The sequence below is a fragment of the Acipenser ruthenus genome, chromosome 3 (genome assembly GCF_902713425.1).
Source record: "Acipenser ruthenus chromosome 3, fAciRut3.2 maternal haplotype, whole genome shotgun sequence".
Classification (NCBI taxonomy): domain Eukaryota; kingdom Metazoa; phylum Chordata; class Actinopteri; order Acipenseriformes; family Acipenseridae; genus Acipenser; species Acipenser ruthenus.
This window is the reverse complement of record NC_081191.1, coordinates 79,395,047-79,414,936: the sequence shown is the minus strand read 5'-3', so window position 1 is coordinate 79,414,936 and position 19,890 is coordinate 79,395,047. Positions and strand designations below refer to the sequence as shown.

The following is a 19,890-nucleotide window of genomic DNA, read 5'->3' as shown; positions in this document are numbered from 1 at the left end:
AAAAGTAAGTAATCGTCACTCGTTCTAACTCAGAAACCCTAGATAGCACCAGTGCCAATTTCCACTATTTAAACCTTTGTGCACGGAGGGGAAATTTACAGGCACCACACACTAAATATACAAACAAAACAGATGACAATCAAACCCCTATTTATCAAAGACAGACAAATTAAATAGGGGGATTTGTTCCAAGAGAGAACATGAAATACGTACTGTTACTTGTTGGTTCAGGAAAAGCTGCCTTTTGTCCGTTCCAGCCTTTGTTCTCCACAGGCTATAAAAATAAAAGCGGACAACTTCAAGGAAGCAACATTAGACCTGCATTAGGTTAAAAGCATTAAATGACTTAACCATTATTCAGATGTATCTTTCCCAGAATTTAAAACCTTATTCTTATTTATAGTAACTACATTTTCACTGTGCAGGGAAACATCACTGAAAAACAAATTAATAATAATATTAGGAATAATTTGTACATGTATGTTAAAAGATAAATATTTTACTCCAATATTTCAGGCACAGTTAAACCAAGGGTGTATAAGTTTAAACATTTATAACAGTAAATAAAAAATAAATACAAATTTAAACAGCATGTTTATTTATTTTTTTTTCTAAATATTTAACTGAAAACTTAATTTATCACAATACTTTTTTTTCTCTCTATAACTTAAAAATAATGTATTTTATTATTAGGTCATTGTGTGGTGCCCAGTTTTCACGCAATCCAGAATTCTGGCCAAATCTAATTTAAATAACAGGGATGATTGTTAAGAGCATATACTTCATTTAAACAGCTTTCACAGACTGGACTAAAATGTGTACCAGGATCCTGTTAACATATGTGGCAGGGTGGAAGCCCTGCTGGTGTAATGGGTGTGTGGGGAATATTGGGTTGGCAGGGAAGGGTTTAAATTCCTCCCTGCAAGAATACATGTGCGAATGTGGCTGGTGCCATAATTGAATGATTGCTGGTTAATTAGGCTCCAGCCACGGTATATAGGAGAGGAGAAATCCTATGTCTGGGGGAGGGAGTTGGTGAGTGTAACTGTGGGTACACTGTGGATATACACTGTGTGTTTTTGGACTGTATTAGTGAAGGCTAATGCCCAGCCTAAGTAGTCGTGTTTTAGTGTGAACTGTTTATTTTGTTTGGTGTGTTGATTAAAAGTGTGCTTAAACTACAGCTTTCTGTGTCTGAGTCTTCCTCCTGTCGGTAACCAGCACTGCCAGTGACGCTATCCTGTCACACATATTACTCTTCTTTCATAACATTCCTATTCATGCAAATTACAAGCAGTTTGTGAAAATTTGGGATTTTATTACCATTCCTTAATTCTAATGCATTCGATTCTCTTACTTCTCTCCAGGCTAATCTCTAATCTTTTGATGCTAGTACATGAAAGCTTATTAAAAAAATCAGTTCCCCTGAAGGAATAAATCTAATTATAACAGACCTGCGCTAAAACTCAGAATCATGCCGTCAGTGTTAGAAAACTGATGCGAGCCGATGTTCATTTAAAAAAAAAAAAAAACCTTGGTTTTAGTTATATAAACCCCCAACAGTACTAAGAGATCCTCACCTTCTCTGCTTGACTCTGTGCAGGGGAAGATGCCTTGTACCCAAGCTGCAGCAGCATAGCCTCTGCTGAATTCCGTTTTGCCACTTTCTTATTAGGACCAGTTCCAGTTGCAGATTCGTTGCCGACCTTCACCTAGATCAAAGAAAACAAAGTCAAAGTCTAATCACAGACTGCACCATTGGAAAAAAGCTGTAAGTCCAAGTGACTCTAGACCTAAAGGCTGAAACTCAGTAGAGAACTTGAAACAGACTGCTTACCATATAAAAAAATAAATAAACAAAATACCGTCTGTGGTTTATTAGCAACAACGCTGATTTATAGTCAATTAAATACAGCAAGCCAAAGAGCAGAAACACATTTATACACACAGCCCAAGCAGGAACAATGTGGAAAGCGCACACACACACACACACACACACACACACACACACACACACACACACACACACACAGTCTAATTACTGGACAGGAGACAATTAAAGAATATTTTTTAAAGAAAAGGACATCGCTTACAAACAAACACAGAATGCATTCTAAGTATTATACCGTTTGGTAGGCTGGGGAAATGAAAATATCTGTGTCACCAAACTTAAACCAACTTTACAAAGGTGTGATAAATGAACCGTTTTATTCTCCCTTCAATTGCATGACCAGCAACTGAAACACTTGTTCAACAGCTTTCATTACACCTTACTTATTCCAGTTTAGTAAAAAGTGTCTATTCTGGCAACCTGGATCAGGTAGTATACTGCCAGCCAATCAGGTACCAAAAGATATAATGTGACAAATAACTGGTCCAAAATGGGCTCAATGTAAGTAAAAAATACTTTTTAGCATGCATCTTCCTATCATTTTAGGGGTGCTTTGAAGCCCAGTTTAAACTTAGAGGGTTAAGAAAGCTTTAAAGTCTTGAAATGCCAGAAATCAAATTTAAGATGTCACATTATTTAAATTCTAACTAACTTATAGTCTAAGGAACTCTAGTTCCCTTCTACCCCCCCATGCCGTACATTCACAGAGCCAGAGTTGCACACTACAGAACTGGGATGGAAAGTTAACCAACACATCTTTTTATTAACAAGATTCCAGCAAATGCACAAGTCAGTACAATACCTCTACACCAAGTACCTGCAGAAACAAACACACACATACAAGCTTTCAAATATGTTTTTATTGAAATACAATTCTTCTGGTGTTAGGCCTCCTCTGTGTCTTCAATATCTTTTTACACAGAGATCACATCTTAAAATTCTAATGTTGTGATAAAAGGGCTTTCAGTTATGCCCTTATTGCAGCCACAGAACAATGCACTGATTCCAACAACACTGCATAAAGCACATAAACTAATTAAATGAGGAGAAAAAACCCATCAGAACATGAATCACATACTGGTATAACAAATAGTTAAATAATAATATTTAAGACTGGATTCCCACTGATTAACCATTAGGAATAATATAATTGTAATCACTTGTATTCCTCTTTCTAAACATTCTTTCTCTAAACAGATCTCTAAGTGTCTCTATGTGAATGGGCCTGCATGTTAATCATGTCCCTATTACCTGCATGATGAACTCTCTGCGACGGGGCATTCCTCTCTCGGATAGCAGAGCATACTCCGGTTCCTTCTCCTTTTTTGCCTGTTGGATCTGGGCCAAGCGACTGATGGGGTTCATTCCCTGACCATATTCTGGGCCAGTCTAAAAGTGAAAAATGTCATTATCTCTGCACCAGAATCACACTGGAATGCTGAAACATGCACCTGAACCAAGTAAGACTAAACACATTTTGTAGTCAGAAAGACAAACTTGAACCAAGAGCGGCACAAACATAAACTTGAACCAAGAGCGGCACATCAATTTTGAACAAGGACTAATTTGTTACGACTGTGGAGCATTTTCTAAGGTCACAGAAGCAGAAAATATGACCAATTATCCTGGCTGTCAAATTAAATTCAACCGACTAGGAATTGATTGCTTTTTTATGCTATAAAGAAATCTAATTATAGTGTACAAGAAAAGAATGTAAAAACCAAGTAAGATGACTGTGCTGAAGTATAACTGGAATGTCCATCCTTTACAATTTTGTGGTTTGTAACTGAAGTATTAAAAATATTACTAATTAAATACACAGAGAGGAGATACGTTTCTTAACATAAAGAACCCAGCTTCAATGCCCTTAATCCTGTCAATAGCATGCTTCATAGTTGGTAAGCTCAAATTTAGGGACTTGTCCCAGTGATCCCATATTAAAGCAATAGCAAACATCTCACTACTTATTGTTGTTATTACTCCTATATACTGCATATTGTTGCTTATTTCTTTGTACACACAATCCTAGCTGTATTGATTTCTATTCACACTTGGGAAGATGTGAATTTGCTATAGTAGCAACCACCAAGTTGATTAATGGTCACGTTCTATCAACATCACCCAAATTCCACTTACCTTCAATATAGTTTTAGGACGTTTCTTATAATGAAGTTTAGGTTTTTCAATCACAGGGAGGAAAGGAAGTTTCTTCAGTTCTTGTAGTACCAATATTGCAGCCCGCTTTTTGGAAAGTTTCTTACTGTTTCCCTCTCCCTCTGCTGTGAAATCCCCAACCTTCACTCTCGTGACAAAGCTCTTCATGTGTGGTGGACCACACTCTTTAATCACCTGATAACAAAGATAGAGCTGACTGCAGGCAACCAAAACATGTTCAATGTCAAAGAACCCAATCAAATAAAGTGGAAGCATTGATGGGTCAGTTGAACTTTCCCTTGAATCTCAATAGGCCACCGTTTCAGATCCTCTTTCACCAGTTACCTAGACCTATCCCAAGACACAAACATGGTGTGTGTGTGGGGGGGGGGCGGGTGGATAGACAGGAAGAGAAACAAAAAGTGAATTTACCCTGAAGGAGTTAACTTTTTCTTAATTTTAAGGAAATATGGATCCATAATAATAATGGGTCTTTTATTATTATTATTATTATTATTATTATTATTATTATTATTATTATTATTTATTTCTTAGCAGACGCCCTTATCCAGGGCGACTTACAATCGTAAGCAAATACATTTCAAATACTTTTTATACTTAAGGGTAAGCTCTTAAAGATGTAGCTAGTCCTCATTCTTTTAAACAGCACAACACATTGAGATATCAGGTTTGCATTACACACAGGTTTAAAAAATAGAAAAAATAAACTTAAAAAACTTAAAAAATAGATTTTTGTTCATTCCCATGTGACTCATGTTTTCCAACTTTTTGTTGGAGGCAATACAGCTCTGTAGCTACTAACTACAAACCCATTTAATGGTAGTGATTTGGTTCTGTATATATCAAGATTCATCTCCTGTATAAATGAAATCTGTCGCTCAGTAACTCATCTACTATGCCACGAGGAGGCAGTTTTGCTGCAATGGTTGACAATCTGTTACAAACAACCTGGAACGCTGCAGATATGTTATAATACTGACAGCGAGAACAGATCTAAATATAAAAAGTGATACTATCTTATAAAATATATCTTACACATGTATATCAACATGCTTTATAGATACCAGGCTGGCCGTTGTTGCATACATGAGAAGCAAGGACATGTTTTAGCAGAGCTCAGTTCAATGTAAAATAACTGGTCAGCAGTTCAAGCCAAGATAACGAAACAGGGTTTCGCTTTCTTATCTCAAATGAACAGTTATAGGTGATTATTTAGTTTTCACATGGAGTTTGAAAACTTCAGAGAACATACGTGAATGGTGGTGTAAACTCAGAACAATAACTACTTCTAGTAATAGCTAACATGATGACGAATGTAATCTTTAAATTAAATAGATGTGTGTTTTACCCTTTTGTGTGCTGGATTACTGTAGGGTAGTTTGTGTTTATTTAGCAGTTGTGCTTCAAAGAGAAACTTAAGAGTGGGTAGAGAAAAAGCACTCTAGGGAATTCAAATCCCATGCACCTGTGGTGGTTCACATTAAGCAGGTATTGTACTCTTTTCACTCAAAGTGAGTTAAAATGAATGTTTTCAGGTGTACATTAAAATCACATGGTGCAGATTTACTAAGCTTTAACTCCAGTGCAAAGACAATCCCATTTAAAAAAAAAACTAAAACAAGTAGGTCAGTAATACACATCCCTGCCAGAGTTGTAAATTCAAAATTAGAACTATCAGTATGATGAATAAATTAAACGTGCGACCATCTCCACCACAGTATATCCCCTTTGCATCTGGGTATAATAAAGAGCTGTTAATGTTCCAGATACTAGCTCCAATATACCGTACATTCAAAGACACTTTCCATTGGAATTTTCATCTTATTTAACAAAAAATAAATAAATAAAATAAAAACACCAATTTGTCATAAGCTCTTTCATGAGAGTTGCATGCAGGCTCCTACTAAGAAGAGTTCCTGTTTAGAAAAAAAAGTATGAACTACTTTCAAACAAGGTTTTCATTAAAAAGGAGATCTGGTGCCATTTATTGATTTTTATGAGAACAGGCAGATGCCAACTATGACAAGCAAACTTGTTATGTCTGATAAGTATTATTCTCAGAGTACAAAAGACCTCTGTGTAACAAGTTAATAGAACACTGGGCTAGAACAGTACATTCATGACGTAACATTTTGACAGCACAGTAAATTTCATAGGATCAGTGGATCTCCCTTAGACAGCCAAATACTGTAATTCTCCTGGTGTTCGATTATGCATTTAATATTTAATTGTGCTGTACATCCTAGCCTAGATTCAGTATTTTTAAAAATCCTGCTTCTGCTCATTTTCACAGGTTTGCTGAGATAATAAAAAAAGCTGTATACATTGATACTCTTGTAATGGGATACAGAATCAAAGAAGACAGCTATGTACTGAATATGAAGGCAGGAGACAAGCAGGCAAACTGAGCAAAACTCTGTAGTTAACAATTTAACATAAGAGAACAGACTTTTAACATAAATTGTTTGTAGATCAAGACTGAGAAAAAAAAAAAACAACACCCTAAAAAGCATGACCAGTTTTTCTTGGAAAACAATTTATTTAAAAGTTGAAACGTGTTGCTTTTAAGATCCCTTTTTAAAGCTAGCAAATGTTTTTACTTATATCAACTTGTCTTTGTTTAGTTTCATATCTCCTTGTCTTTGTTTAGTTTAATATTCTGTATGGCTAGGTCTAATCACCACATTCTACCTACAGTACTCAATCTCGCACCAGAAATAGGAGTGGTTGTTCCCAAGAACAAAGCATCACTGACATGTAAAATAGACTACCATCACTAATGTCCAGAGGTTAAAACAATGTGGCACTGAAGCAGTTAATGTTCACAGGCCACCACCTGTAATAGAAATTGATTGTGAGAACTACAGAATGCAGCTGTCCATCAACTAGAAAGACACTCTGCCAATGTCTGGAGTTTGTATCACTGATATGGCCAGAGGTTAAATCAATATGGAGGTGAAATGGTTATTTTTGACTGGACACTAGTAATGAAAATATTATAATATAGCTTTGTACCAAACATTAAGACAATAAATTAAAGTGCACTGTCTCTTGCCATTTTATGGTCACCAACACATCTAGAAAAGTATGGCAGCGATCTTAGGTAACAGAATTGAAGGGCACTGATGGATTTTACTAGATGGTTCAGGAGTAGGTCTGAGCAGAAGTTGTAGTAGCTTTCACATGCACTCCCTCTTTTAAACAGGAGGAGTCAGTCTCAACACGGCCACTTAAAATGCTGCTTTGCAGAATTTAAAAATGTAAATGTGCTACCCTTGGTCCAGGGCAATTGACTGTACTTAAAGCATCACCAGTATCAACAGATTCCAATCCAACACTATAAGACACATTTAAAAATGTACTTAACTGGGAAGCACCTGAACCGCTACAGAAAGTTAAGCTGCTGACTTGTATCATGTGATGTGGTTTAGCCAAGGATACAAAAAAGAATCAGGCACTGAAGGATTATATTTCAACTGTGCTCCCCACAGCAAGGGAATGGCAACTGACAGAAAATCCTATTACTCAAAAAAAAAAAAAAAACTACTTTGAATTAAAAAAAGAATCAGAGTGAAAAGCAAGACTTTTGTTGTAGGTAATCTGTTTTTAAGAGATGAAAATCTTTCTGAACAGTAGCAGTTACGTTACCTTTGGAGGACATGCCATTATTTATAGAACTTGATACTGTTATAAATTAATATGTGCAGCAAAGTGTCAGCTTTCACGCAAATGGGAAGATAAAATATAGTATTATACCTTCAAATCAGGAGGCATCGTTTCATGTTAAGAGTATGGCATACATATTTGCAGACAATTAAAATGTATATTTAAATTGCTGATTTTACCATCAACCTGTGTTTTATAAACGGTTCCTGTCAGTATTTTTAATAATAATAATGCTTTCAGCAACATCAGCATAACAACATTCTTGCAAGTCTCTTATCATTCTTCTATAGATTGTCTAGTGGTGCTGTCCAGTTACCTTTGCCACCACACTGTAGATTCACTCCCTATGCAACAGATATTAGACAGTGTCAGATGGGATCTTTATACCTGCTGCACACAGAGTGAATGAACAGTGTTGTAGCTGAAAAAAAAGGTATTCAAGATGTTGGTTACTAACGCTTTAACTGTGCTTATGCATCAACTTAATGGTCAATTGTTTAGTTAAGTTTACCTCGAAGCTGACAGGCACGTTTCTTTTGTGTGCGATTTCAAACACCAGGCTGATCTCAGACTTGCTGGCATCACTGTCCTCCTCAGCTTCATTCTTTCCTTCTATGCTCTGAAACAAAAAGTATAAAAAAATAAAAATCTGTGATGCCCATGCTTCTAGTCGTTTCCTGTTAAAATCCTTGTTTTCTGTGGCATTGAGCCTATCTCTGTTTTTCTTTTCATCAACTTACATATCAACACTTCTTGTTATTCAGATTTATTTTTAGTTCATCTTCATGGATGGAAACAGCATGTTTTAAAATGCTATTTGTTGCTTTTTTCACAAAATACGGTATCTGGATTTCATGAAATGTAATGGGATTAATAGAACAGGATACAACCAAGCACAGTATGGGCTAGGACAATTTTAGCTTTCCCAAAGAAAGCACCTTCAATGCAAGACCTGAACTGCCACCTTTTTGATTGAGTCCTGGTCCTTTCCTGATTCATAAATTGTGGTTTGTAACATTCACTAAAGCCCACAGAGCAGTGTTGCCATGTCTGTAATTGGGTTTGTTTTTTCCAGAGTAGCTTGAATTTGGTTTTGGTTTTTGGACTTAAATGACATTCCCCCTAGAAAGTAAATACTGGTTGTGTTTCTTTGAAATAATATTCAATCATTCATATATTTCCATTTGGTCCCGTGATTCTCTCTATAAATGATAAAATAGAGTGCTGAATAGCCAATCACTGCATTTGATCTACGTTGCCCACGTCCACTGCTGCTTGCTCGTCCCGCTCAGGACTGCCATTTCGGGTACATTGAACGTTGACGTTGAACACATTTTTATTTGTGCTTAGTAGAGCTTGTGTTGTGTACCTGCTTGTAAAATATCAGAAGCTAAGGCTATTTCAATTTGTAATATGCCTCCAAATAAGTGGTCCAAGTATTGCAAAAAGTACTGTAAAGAGTGGGAGCATGAGATGAACCTAAAATATTGAATTAAACCAGTGGTAGGAGTCGGCAGCAAAGACAAGTGCAGGTACTGTAAGTGTAAATGTGAAATAAGTGCACAACACGCAGACCTTGTTTAACACATGACCACAGACAAACACAAGATAAATGCACAGTCTTTTTTCATCCATACGCCTAACAGAAATCTTGTACAACCATGCGCCAAACAGAGCTTATTACTGGCCTGTTACGTCGCTTGCCACACAGTAGTTAGTTTGATGACCAGGGAGAGCTTGTTGGATCATGTTTTTAGAAAGATGTGAACCTGCATTGTACAAAATGTACAGCATTGATAATCAATGTTATTGCACCCTGCATGTCCGCCGTTTTCAGTGTTGCTTTTGCAGATGCCAACCTTGATAATGCACAGGAAACAAATCTATACCAAGACTTTCTTCTAGAAGCAGCTAAACAAGTACAATAAAGACTTCCAGCAAATATTAATCTGTCTCCATGCTGAGAATGTTTAAAGGTGACTTAGGTGTCATGAATGCTCAGAATCAAGCCATCAACTTCCAGCAGTGGAAGGATGACAAAAACAGTACTGTAAACAGCTAGCCCTGTTTATACTCTCCCTACTGGCCATATGCCTTTAAAGCAATGCTGATGTAGAACGAATGTTCTCTCAGATGAACAAGTCCAAGCACAGGAACAAGATGGGTAACGAGTCTCCGACCAGCATACTGCAAGTCCACTATGGCTTAAGGGGATTTGCTGCAAATATTTAGTCCCGAGCCAAAACATGCTAAAGTGTTTCAATGTGAACATGTACCACAGCAAGGCAACAGAAGCATTGGGGCCTGACACTGAGGAGACCAGAGTATGCAGGTTCTAGTGTTTCATGATTTACAGGTAGGAAATCGTTTCTTATTGGTGTGAAAAAAGGTGCAATATTTAGCTAAAGCTTTCATATAGCTAACAATAACAAAGTAGCAACCCTTTTACGTTCAATAACTCACTGTAATACCTGTTGTGTTGTAGCATTTTACAGTAGTTGAACAACTTAACTTTTGCTGAGTGTTCAAACACACAGCGCCATGTATTTGTCGGTTTGCAATCCGCCAATCCCCCTCACCAAAGTGGGTTGGGCTTGTTTTGGAGGTCAATTGGGCACATTTTTCTGGTCTGATCTGGAAGCATTGCCACAGAGGGCTCTTCTGATACAATCTTTATCACCTGTGACATATTGATTTATTTACACTTTACATAAAACTATTAAATCAAGCACTACATTCATCCTCATTCTGATCTGAAGAAATATATTTAACAGGAACACAAATCACTTTTGTTTTATACAAACAGCAACAGCATTGTAAAAATTCTAAAAGAACAGAGTATTAACCTTTTTTTTTACACTAACAACAATGGAATCTATCAGCACCATGGCAACAGTGAAACACAATGCTTAAAACTTCATTAAAAAAAGTAGATAGTCATCTCCTCGACCGGCACCAAAATCAATCATGTGTAAGGAGCTGTCAAAGTGCAGTGATGTATACTTTAATAAGATAAGTTGCTCAGATTATCTGAATCCTTAAAGACTTGTGTGTTGGCCGAGTGGACAGTGTTACTCACTTTGTGTCAAAAAGTATATTTATGTTTTCCACTGCCTGTTAATTTTGGGATAAAGATCTTCCAAATACTTTTGTGAGCACTGTTACATTATGCCTTCTCTAAATGCAATATAATAATGGAATTGTTGAGCTGTTAATGAAAATATACATTATATGATGAGCTGGTGTAATTTGCCACGAATACAATGTATTTGCTCTCTCAAGAAGTCCACAGTAAATAATAGTGTTCAACCACATGAACATGAATGTGCAATAACTTTTTATAAAAGATAAATGCAAATATGCAAGTATGACATGCAGACAAACAGATGTAGAGACTGAGAGAGACCTCCATACAGTATGTCCCCAAAATCTGATCCTCCCAGTAACCTTTGCTAAATAATATGAATACCAAGCATCACAATTGGATTAGCTTTTTTTTTGGAAAATTTTAAAAGGTGTGACATTAGTATGTACAGAATTACGTAGGTACAAAGGGACATACAACCACCTTTATTATATCCCTATCAGAGATGATAATAATAATAATAATAATAATAAACTAATGAATAACACAGTCAGTGGTCCGTGCAAATGCTTAAGGATGTATCCAAAAAAGAGATGCTGTACATGTCTGATGCAGAATAAGACTGAGGTAGGGTACATACGTGGAAACAAAACTAGCAGTACTATTTAATATCAGGGAGAAATATGGGGAAGACGACAATGCAGCAATACAATAATCCAGGGTAAAGCAACTCAGTGGGTACCATACCAAACTTTTTTTCCCCCGGTTATGTTTATAATGGCAGTTACCTGAGGTGTTTTATCAGGGATGGGCTCGTTCCGTAGAGCTTGAAGGGCTTTCATTGCAGCATTGTGTCTAGCAGCCTGACGCGTCTTTCCTTCTCCTATAAACTCACTGTTCCCCACAGTCAGTTGGACATAAAATATCTTAGGTACTGGGTAATGGTACCTAAGTTGGAAACAAGCCAAAAGGGAAAAAAAATGGAAACAGATCTTTGATTTATAACAGGATTACGTTTTGCAAGCTACATAGCTTTATAAAAAAAAAAAAATTTAAAAAACACAACCAAAGGAAAAAATAAAATAATCTTCTGTCCTTTGCTGGAGCTAAAGAAACCGAGAAACTTACTTTATTAAAAATACATCAGGATTTAAAATGATAAAATCAGCAAATACCACAACTACAAACACTAAATAGGTTTTAGATCCTGTAAAACAAAGAGTCCAAATAAACTTTTTTAAAAAAAAATTTTGCATTGGCTTTTGCTCTCCAGTGCCTGGAAAATGAAAAACATTTTACTATGCTACCTACAGCAGTAACTAACTAATGATTCTATGCAATTATAAAGTACAGCTAATCAGCAGGAATAGATTATCAGCCTCCTTAAGGCTGCCACACACCAGACACAATGCAGATTTATTAATTGGGTGACAAAAACTTTCGCAGTGACATGACCATGCACACCAGAAGCAACACAGAGACGATGTGACAGATTTGAAAACTGCCAGATCTACACAGCTGTTCAAATTTGCTATTGACAAAACTATGATCAAGACTGGTACATATTCATCAGCAAGATTTGGAAATTGCGAGTGTCTTCTCTGATGGTATTTCAACACATATACCAATAAATCGTACATTCCTGGAATATCCAATTCCTTCGAAATGGACTCCCATATATTATCTTTCATCTCTGTATCTTTGTGATTGCGACGACCTTTCTCCACAGCTAGTAATATTTTTTCCACCATCATTTTTGGAAATTGCTCTACTGACCCGCTGGACCACGTGCATTGGAGCTGTTCTCTGATTGCTCAATGCCCTAGTTAACATGCGACAAATCGCAAAATATAGGATTTAATCCTGTTTATTTCATGTCGCTCCAGTACCACCCTGGTGCCGCTCTCGCGTCGCCTGTCGCATTGCTTGTGGTGTGAAAGGTACTTATCAAAAGTATAGGGTGTATTCATTTTGTCGCTTCGCTGGTGAGCTTTTACTCCTGTACTTGAACAGGTATCCATAGTTTCTTTTTTATACTGCAAGAGGAATATACCAAAACTAGACTGAATTAAGACACAACTGATTTATTTATGTTCATGAGGAGACCTAGGCATATTTATTTAGTTATTTAATGTATGAAAGGGGTCAATTATATATCAATAGTCAGTCTATGAATTGTGTTACACTGCTGGCTCAGCATTACAGTACAAAGAAACAGAATGTATATTCCTTGTTCTTTCTTCTCCTTACAGAGCTGTCAAATTGCTGTGCGCTTTCTTGATTTAATGAGCTGTGCTTTAAGCCCCTAGATTTAAGACTGTGCAACCTGTGACCCGCTTTTACCTTTTAAGATGGATTTTTTGAGCAAGCAGTGTTATTTTTGTGTGGAATTTAAATCCAGCATAAGTAGACGAAAGCCCAGTGCATTCTTGAAAGGCTCACAAGGGTGTTTACGGCACAGAATGCGATCATGTGGAAAAAAAAAAAAAAAAAAAAAAACCTTATCAATTTTTCAAAGATCTACAGAAAAGTCTTACTACCCTTTCTAGCTTTAAAAAAAAAACCAAAAGTGCTTTGAATTAGTATAGTGTAGTGGCTCTCAACGATACAAAATACATTACTTATAATACAAAACGGTGAATGAAAAAGCACGCCTAAAATATCTTCTCTCAAGCAATCCAGACAGATAATAACCATGTCACCCATGAATGTTTTTTCTCTGAAACACAGCGTCTAGATAGACAGATGATGATTGGCACAGATGTAAAATAACAGATAGCAAGTAAATTAATGTAATGTTGGTCGAGTTATCACTGATTTTAAACATCTTTACCAGGAAAACGTCACACAGTTAAAATGTTCAAAAGGGTGGGACGGAGCGGCCTGAAATTAGGTGGAAGGAAATGACAACACTGTATCACATTATGGCTACAGGTGCAGAGAGTAATGTGAGAAAACAGTTACTAACACACAGCGGCATATTAAACCTAATAAACAACCAGACAACACAACCAAACAATGTCTGGTCAAAATTACATGAAATCCAGATAGGGAACACTTAGGTGGGGGTGCTGGGGGGGTGTATGAAAAAAGAAAAAAGTATTTTTTGTGTTCTATGGTGAGCATAGTGATGACTTGAGTCAAGCGGAGTGTGATTATGCATTTAACTATTACACACTTGTTTTTTTTATGTATTTCCACAGGTCAGGCCAAATATGATAACAACAGTACAAGGTATTGTGTACCAGATATAATACAACATGCGTGGGCTTTTTACTGTTGAGATACCTGCTGACACCAGTCCACTGTGATGTTACACCGTTGAGAAAATAGGCTACATAAGAACATAAGAAAGTTTACATGGCATCACACTGGTCAGGTCTTTTTTTTCCCTTCAGAATTTTACAGCAGACATTTTAACTGTGTTATGTTATGTTATGTTAGTTCACAAATATCTCTAATACCCAAGGAAGAACAAAAAATACTTAAAATGGCACTTTGTTTTATTTGGATATGGAAACCGTCATTGAGTCATTGAGGAAATTCAGTAAAGAGCTGCTTGAAACACAGAACATGGCAAATAAATAATCAAGATAAAGAAAGTGAGGTTCCCCCAAAGGTATTCTATTAAACCAAGATGTTTTCATTCACTATGTAACACAATTTTTGTTCTTGGGTAGTAAGTGTTATTTCCTAATTGCTTATGCCTCAAAAGTATAGAAAATGGCTATTATTCCCCACAAACTTTGCTTTTGTGACCAGGATAGTGATATTTTGAAATGTACCTATTTCCAATGAGAAAACGGGCGAATTTGTGTCTTTTCGTTCACATGAAGTCAGAAAAAAACAACATATGAATCCAAATTAACATGTATTTATACTAAAGTAATACAAAAATGACTACAAAAGATTTAGAAGTGAGTAGTTTTTTGAGATTTACGATTATACTGTAAATCACTTTCACGAATCAGCCCCCAAATGTAGTCTCCCATCATGTTCTCGTTATACTGTCCTTGGTAGCGGCGTTCAAAGTCCACTATATCCTGGTGGAAGCGCTCGCCTTGCTCCTCTGAGTACACTCCCATGTTCTCCTTGAATTTATCAAGATGAGCATCAAGGATATGGACTTTGAGGGACATCCTACAGCCCATTGTGCCGTAGTTCTTCATCAGAGTCTCAACCAGCTCCACATAGTTTTCGGCCTTGTGATTGCCCAGGAAGCCCCGAACCACTGCGACAAAGCTGTTCCAAGCCGCTTTCTCCTTACTAGTGAGCTTCTTGGGGAATTCATTGCACTCCAGGATCTTCTTTATCTGTGGTCCGACAAAGACACCGGCTTTGACCTTTGCCTCAGACAGCTTAGGGAAGAAGTCTTGAAGGTACTTGAAGGCTGCCGACTCCTTATCTAGAGCTCTGACAAATTGTTTCATAAGGCCCAATTTGATGTGCAGTGGTGGCATCACCTTCCGGGGGTCCACCAGTGGCTCCCACTTGACATTGTTCCTCCCCACAGAGAACTCGGTCCGCTGTGGCCAGTCCCGCCTGTGGTAGTGCGCCTTGGTGTCCCTGCTGTCCCAAAGGCAAAGATAGCAGGGAAACTTGGTAAAACCGCCTTGGAGACCCATCAGGAATGCCACCATTTTGAAGTCTCCTATGACCTTGATGCCATCTCAGAAAAATGCAGATATGTATCCACTTAGGCAGCTGGAACTAAACTGAACTGGTGGGCTTAAGGCCCCTGTATTTATACTACTATTTATATTACTGGAAAGTTCTAGAAAGTTCTAGAAGTTACTCCAAGTTTACTCAGCACTGAATCTATCTGGAATGTTCTGGAAAATAGGTAAATTTCAAAATATCACTGTCCTGGTCACAAAAGCAAAGTTTGTGGGGAATAATAGCCATTTTCTATACTTTTGAGGCATAAGCAATTAGGAAATAACACTTAATACCTAGGAACAAAAAAAAAAATAATTGTTACACGGTGATTTGCAACTGCGCCGGGTGAAGCAATTCAATTATTATAAAGCAACTAAAAAGTATTATATGCAGTATTACTTTTCAGCTTTTATTTTACCACTCAATATCTATAAATGTAGAAAACAAAGTTAGCCCTATACAAAAATCCTATCCTAAAAGCAAACATAATCATAGGCAATGTTATAAAAAAAAAAAAAAAAACTGGTACAGCCTACTATATTGATTTTAGTACAATAACTCTCATTTGATCGAGCCTGAACAATCAATTGACGTCACAGCAGAACTCCAAACGATGCACAGCTCAGCTGTAAATCCATCGCACGATTGTCTTTAAAACGATACATATATAGGAACTATTTTTAAACCCATTTGGGGAAGTGCACTAAAATGCTATATTTCCATTAGAAACTCGAGCCAGTTTCTCTTGAACAACTCACACATCCAGGGTAACAACCCTCACAATGCCACCTCCACTCAAAGAAACCCCTGATAGCCCCACGGTAGAGAAGCCCACAGAGCTCTTGGACGGATCTTATTTTTAAAAGGACATTTCTAATAAAACACCAGTTGCCAAGTTGACACTCTAATATATGATATTGACTATTCCTTAAATAAAGGTTACTTTAGATTAACCCTTGTTGGCTGGCTGCCTTTCTAGATAGATACTGTAGGAAGAATACCTTTCAGAGTGCCGAGCCAGGGTTTGCTGGGAATACAAGAAGCTTGGAACCATTTAGACTCTCCCAGCTGCAGTTCCTATCCTATTACCATGTTTTTTTTTCACAGTGTGTTTCCTAAAAGTAAATGCAGAAAACATGCTGCGACAAAATGAGATCATGTAACCTACACAGGGGGCACAAAAGGCCACTTGTCAAAGGGAACAAGTCCCATCCAGGAGGTGCTACCACATGCAGTGTACACAGTGCTTGTACTTAGAGAGGAAACAGAAGAATTTCTGAGAGGCTAAGGTCGAGGTTTTCTCAGTCAGCGATGAGGTGGGTGAGTACACATTTCCAAAACAATGAAATCACAGCAAATACTACATATATTATGTTCATATATGAAAAAGTTTCACTGCACTGGGAGAAAGTTGTTAATGTACTGAATACATTTAGGAGATCCCATTTTGTTTAGGTTGTTTTTTTGTTTTTTTTAAATTGAAGAATAATTTATTTACAAACAAACTACAAAATAAAACAATTTTTAAAAAATGAAGATCAAGGATTTTATTTGGAAGGATCGGGCGTAACAGGTAGTGTTGTGTAATGCACTGCTGTTAGGGATTCTGTTCCCTGTCGTTGAGATCAGATGAAGTTAAAAGTTCTATAACCATGAATGGAGATGAACCTGTCCTTTTGCATTGTGGTTAAGACACTTGTTTCCGGTGTGCTGTTCATGCCCAGCCTCTGCCCTGTTACACTGGCAAAATGCCAGCAAAAAAACACAGTTCAAGACATACAGACCCCATAATAAAAACTATTCAAACCACCAGTACATCATATAACAATTTATGAATAATCATTTACAAATATTGATACAACTAATGGTAAGGTGTATCATCTGATGTGTGGCAGTCCCCGACAAAATCCCAAACAATTTACAGCAGATCAGACATATATAGCACTGCTATGAAATGATTGGCTAGTGTGCCGCAGACAGGCAGGAGTTGGAGGAGGTGTCTATGCTAGTCAGAGACCAGGTATTCGTCATGTGTGTATAATGGTCTGTTACACTGACCAACTCACCTTTGGTACTTGTGTCACATTCACAGCAACAAGGACTTCAGTGTACTGCATAGATACATTGTTTGGAACAGGCCCGAGATTTCCCATTTCCAAATTCAGCGTGACATACTACCAAAGACTGAACTTAAAGTGACAGGGCAGGGCTTCAAACATTTACCCTCCACAAATCTTTAAAAAAGGGATTTTGACAATTATTTTACAAAAACAAAGGATTTTCTATTGAAAATATGCATTATTTAATTTGTAAATAGCCAATTTAAGGTTCACTGCAATGCTAGTGTGCACCCAATGACAGAATCGTCCAATATTACGCCCAACAGGTCCTGTTCGATTGAATCACTTGGTGTGCGGTCCCCGCCTAAAGGCTGCTATCCACCAGACACGATGCGGCAAGCGGAACTGTGTAGCGATGCATCAAAATGAATAGAACCTATACTTTTGATAAGTATCTTTCACGCGACAGGCGACGCCGGAGCGGCACTTGAGTGACGTGAAATAAATAGGATTGAATCCTATTTTTTGCGTTTGACACGCGTCAACTTGAGCAATCAGAGAACAGCTTCAATGCACGTGGTCCAGGAGGGTGAAGCAGTATCCAAAATGACGGAGAAAACAATAATACTTGTCATTGAAAAAATACCCAGAGCTTTATGACAAAGGGCATCACAATTATAAGGAATTGAAGGAACTGCATAAGCCTGGTCTGTATGATTTATTGCCATATATGTTGAAATACCGTCAGAGGAGACACTCATGAATTTCCACATCATGTTGACAAATATGTACCAGTCTTGATCATAGTTTTGTCAATAGCAATGTTGAACAGTTGCATAGATCTGGCAGTTTTCAAACCTGTCGCATTGCCTCTGTGTCACTTCTGGTGTGTATGGTCACGTCACTGCGAAAGTGTCTCGTCGCCAATTTAAAAATTGCATCGCGTCTGGTGTGTGGAGACCTTCGTGACAGGAAGAGGCAGCAACACAATTAAAATATTTCTGACCCATAGATCTTTCAGGTTTCTGAATCCTCAAGAATGCTGCATCATTTCACCTCAAGGCTATTTTGAGTGGGTTTTGACATCAGTTTAGCCAAATATTAGTACAGATCACTATAGATACTTTTATGTTAGGAAAGTGAAAAGGACAATCCAAATATACTGTATATCTAGCTCAACAATTAATAACAGATAATATGTAGGCAGCAGATGTAATAATGTAATTATAAGCAGTGTTACTATTATCAATTGGTCTTCCAGTCCCGAGATATTTTGACGTATCAATGAATTGCTTTGGTACCAGGGAGTATTTGGACATCATCCAAGAGCTAGACCTTTGTGAATTAGGGCGTACTGCCTGCACTAATTTTGTCCATTTCTCAGAATTTGTTTTACAAATTGTTAATTTGTTCATTATAATTGGTTTTAGAAGTACTGAATTCAGAAAAAAAAAAGTTTAAGCGAGGGCTTCTTGAAATATATTACACAACTGAGTGGACTAAAACCTAAATCCTACAGGGTTGAGCAACTAAACATCACCAGCATATACAGTAAATAATAAACAAACAGATTTAATAGAATACAGAATTTAAAAAAAAAAAAAAATTAACAATGTTGTCATAATACAGTACAAATAATTTCCTCTACTTCAATTTCAATGCTTGTATATTTCCAGGTACAGTATGCCAATACCATATTACTTAACATTTTCTTAATGGTTTAAAGGGTGATTATATTTAATAAACCAATTTTTGGTGAGTTTGCCCTACACGTTGGTCAGGTTATATCAGAATGTCAATGTTTCTGTATGAAAATAACTGAAAACATACACAGGATAGCTCAAGAGTCAGACAACACTTGATTCCCAAAATGATTTGGAAAATTTAACAGCCTCAGGTGGACTGAGGAACAAACATACTATACATACACCTTCTGTGTTTTCAGTATTTGTTTTACACTTTTATCTCATTATAAAGGGTATAAACGCTGATAACAACATTTTGTAGCTGTTAAGCATGTACAGCATTGTTCCACAGCCGCTGAACAATTGGCATTGCTTCTACTGCCCTCCTTGATAAGATGCCAAGGTACAAATGGTTCCACTCTCAAGGACAGCAAATCAAAGCTAGAGATGGGAGTTTTTATATATATATATCTACTGTAAAATGTTTGCATATACTTTCCTGGCTGCATGAAGCAGCCTCCAACAAATACTTAGCAACAATATAAACGATCATGGATAAGGAGAAAATGCTGACACAGCAACACATACAGACGTGCTCAAATTTGTTGGTACCCTTACAGCTCATTGAAATAATGCTTCATTCCTCCTGAAAAGTGATGAAATTAAAAG

The 19,890-nt window shown here is 37.1% G+C and overlaps 1 protein-coding gene across 3 annotated transcripts in view; it reads right to left on the bottom strand.

Moving 5' to 3' along the window:
• LOC117394910 (double-stranded RNA-binding protein Staufen homolog 2) overlaps positions 1–19,890 on the bottom strand; it is an 88,678-nt gene that overhangs the window by 48,330 nt on the left and 20,458 nt on the right. For all 3 annotated transcript variants that reach the window (XM_033993630.3, XM_033993632.3, XM_033993631.3), the window contains exons 6-11: positions 11,606–11,765; positions 8,244–8,351; positions 4,028–4,240; positions 3,143–3,280; positions 1,581–1,712; positions 214–274 (exon numbers count right to left, since the gene is read on the bottom strand). In XM_033993630.3, the coding sequence (XP_033849521.3) occupies positions 214–274; positions 1,581–1,712; positions 3,143–3,280; positions 4,028–4,240; positions 8,244–8,351; positions 11,606–11,765 (812 nt within the window). The remainder of the gene's footprint in view (positions 1–213; positions 275–1,580; positions 1,713–3,142; positions 3,281–4,027; positions 4,241–8,243; positions 8,352–11,605; positions 11,766–19,890) is intronic.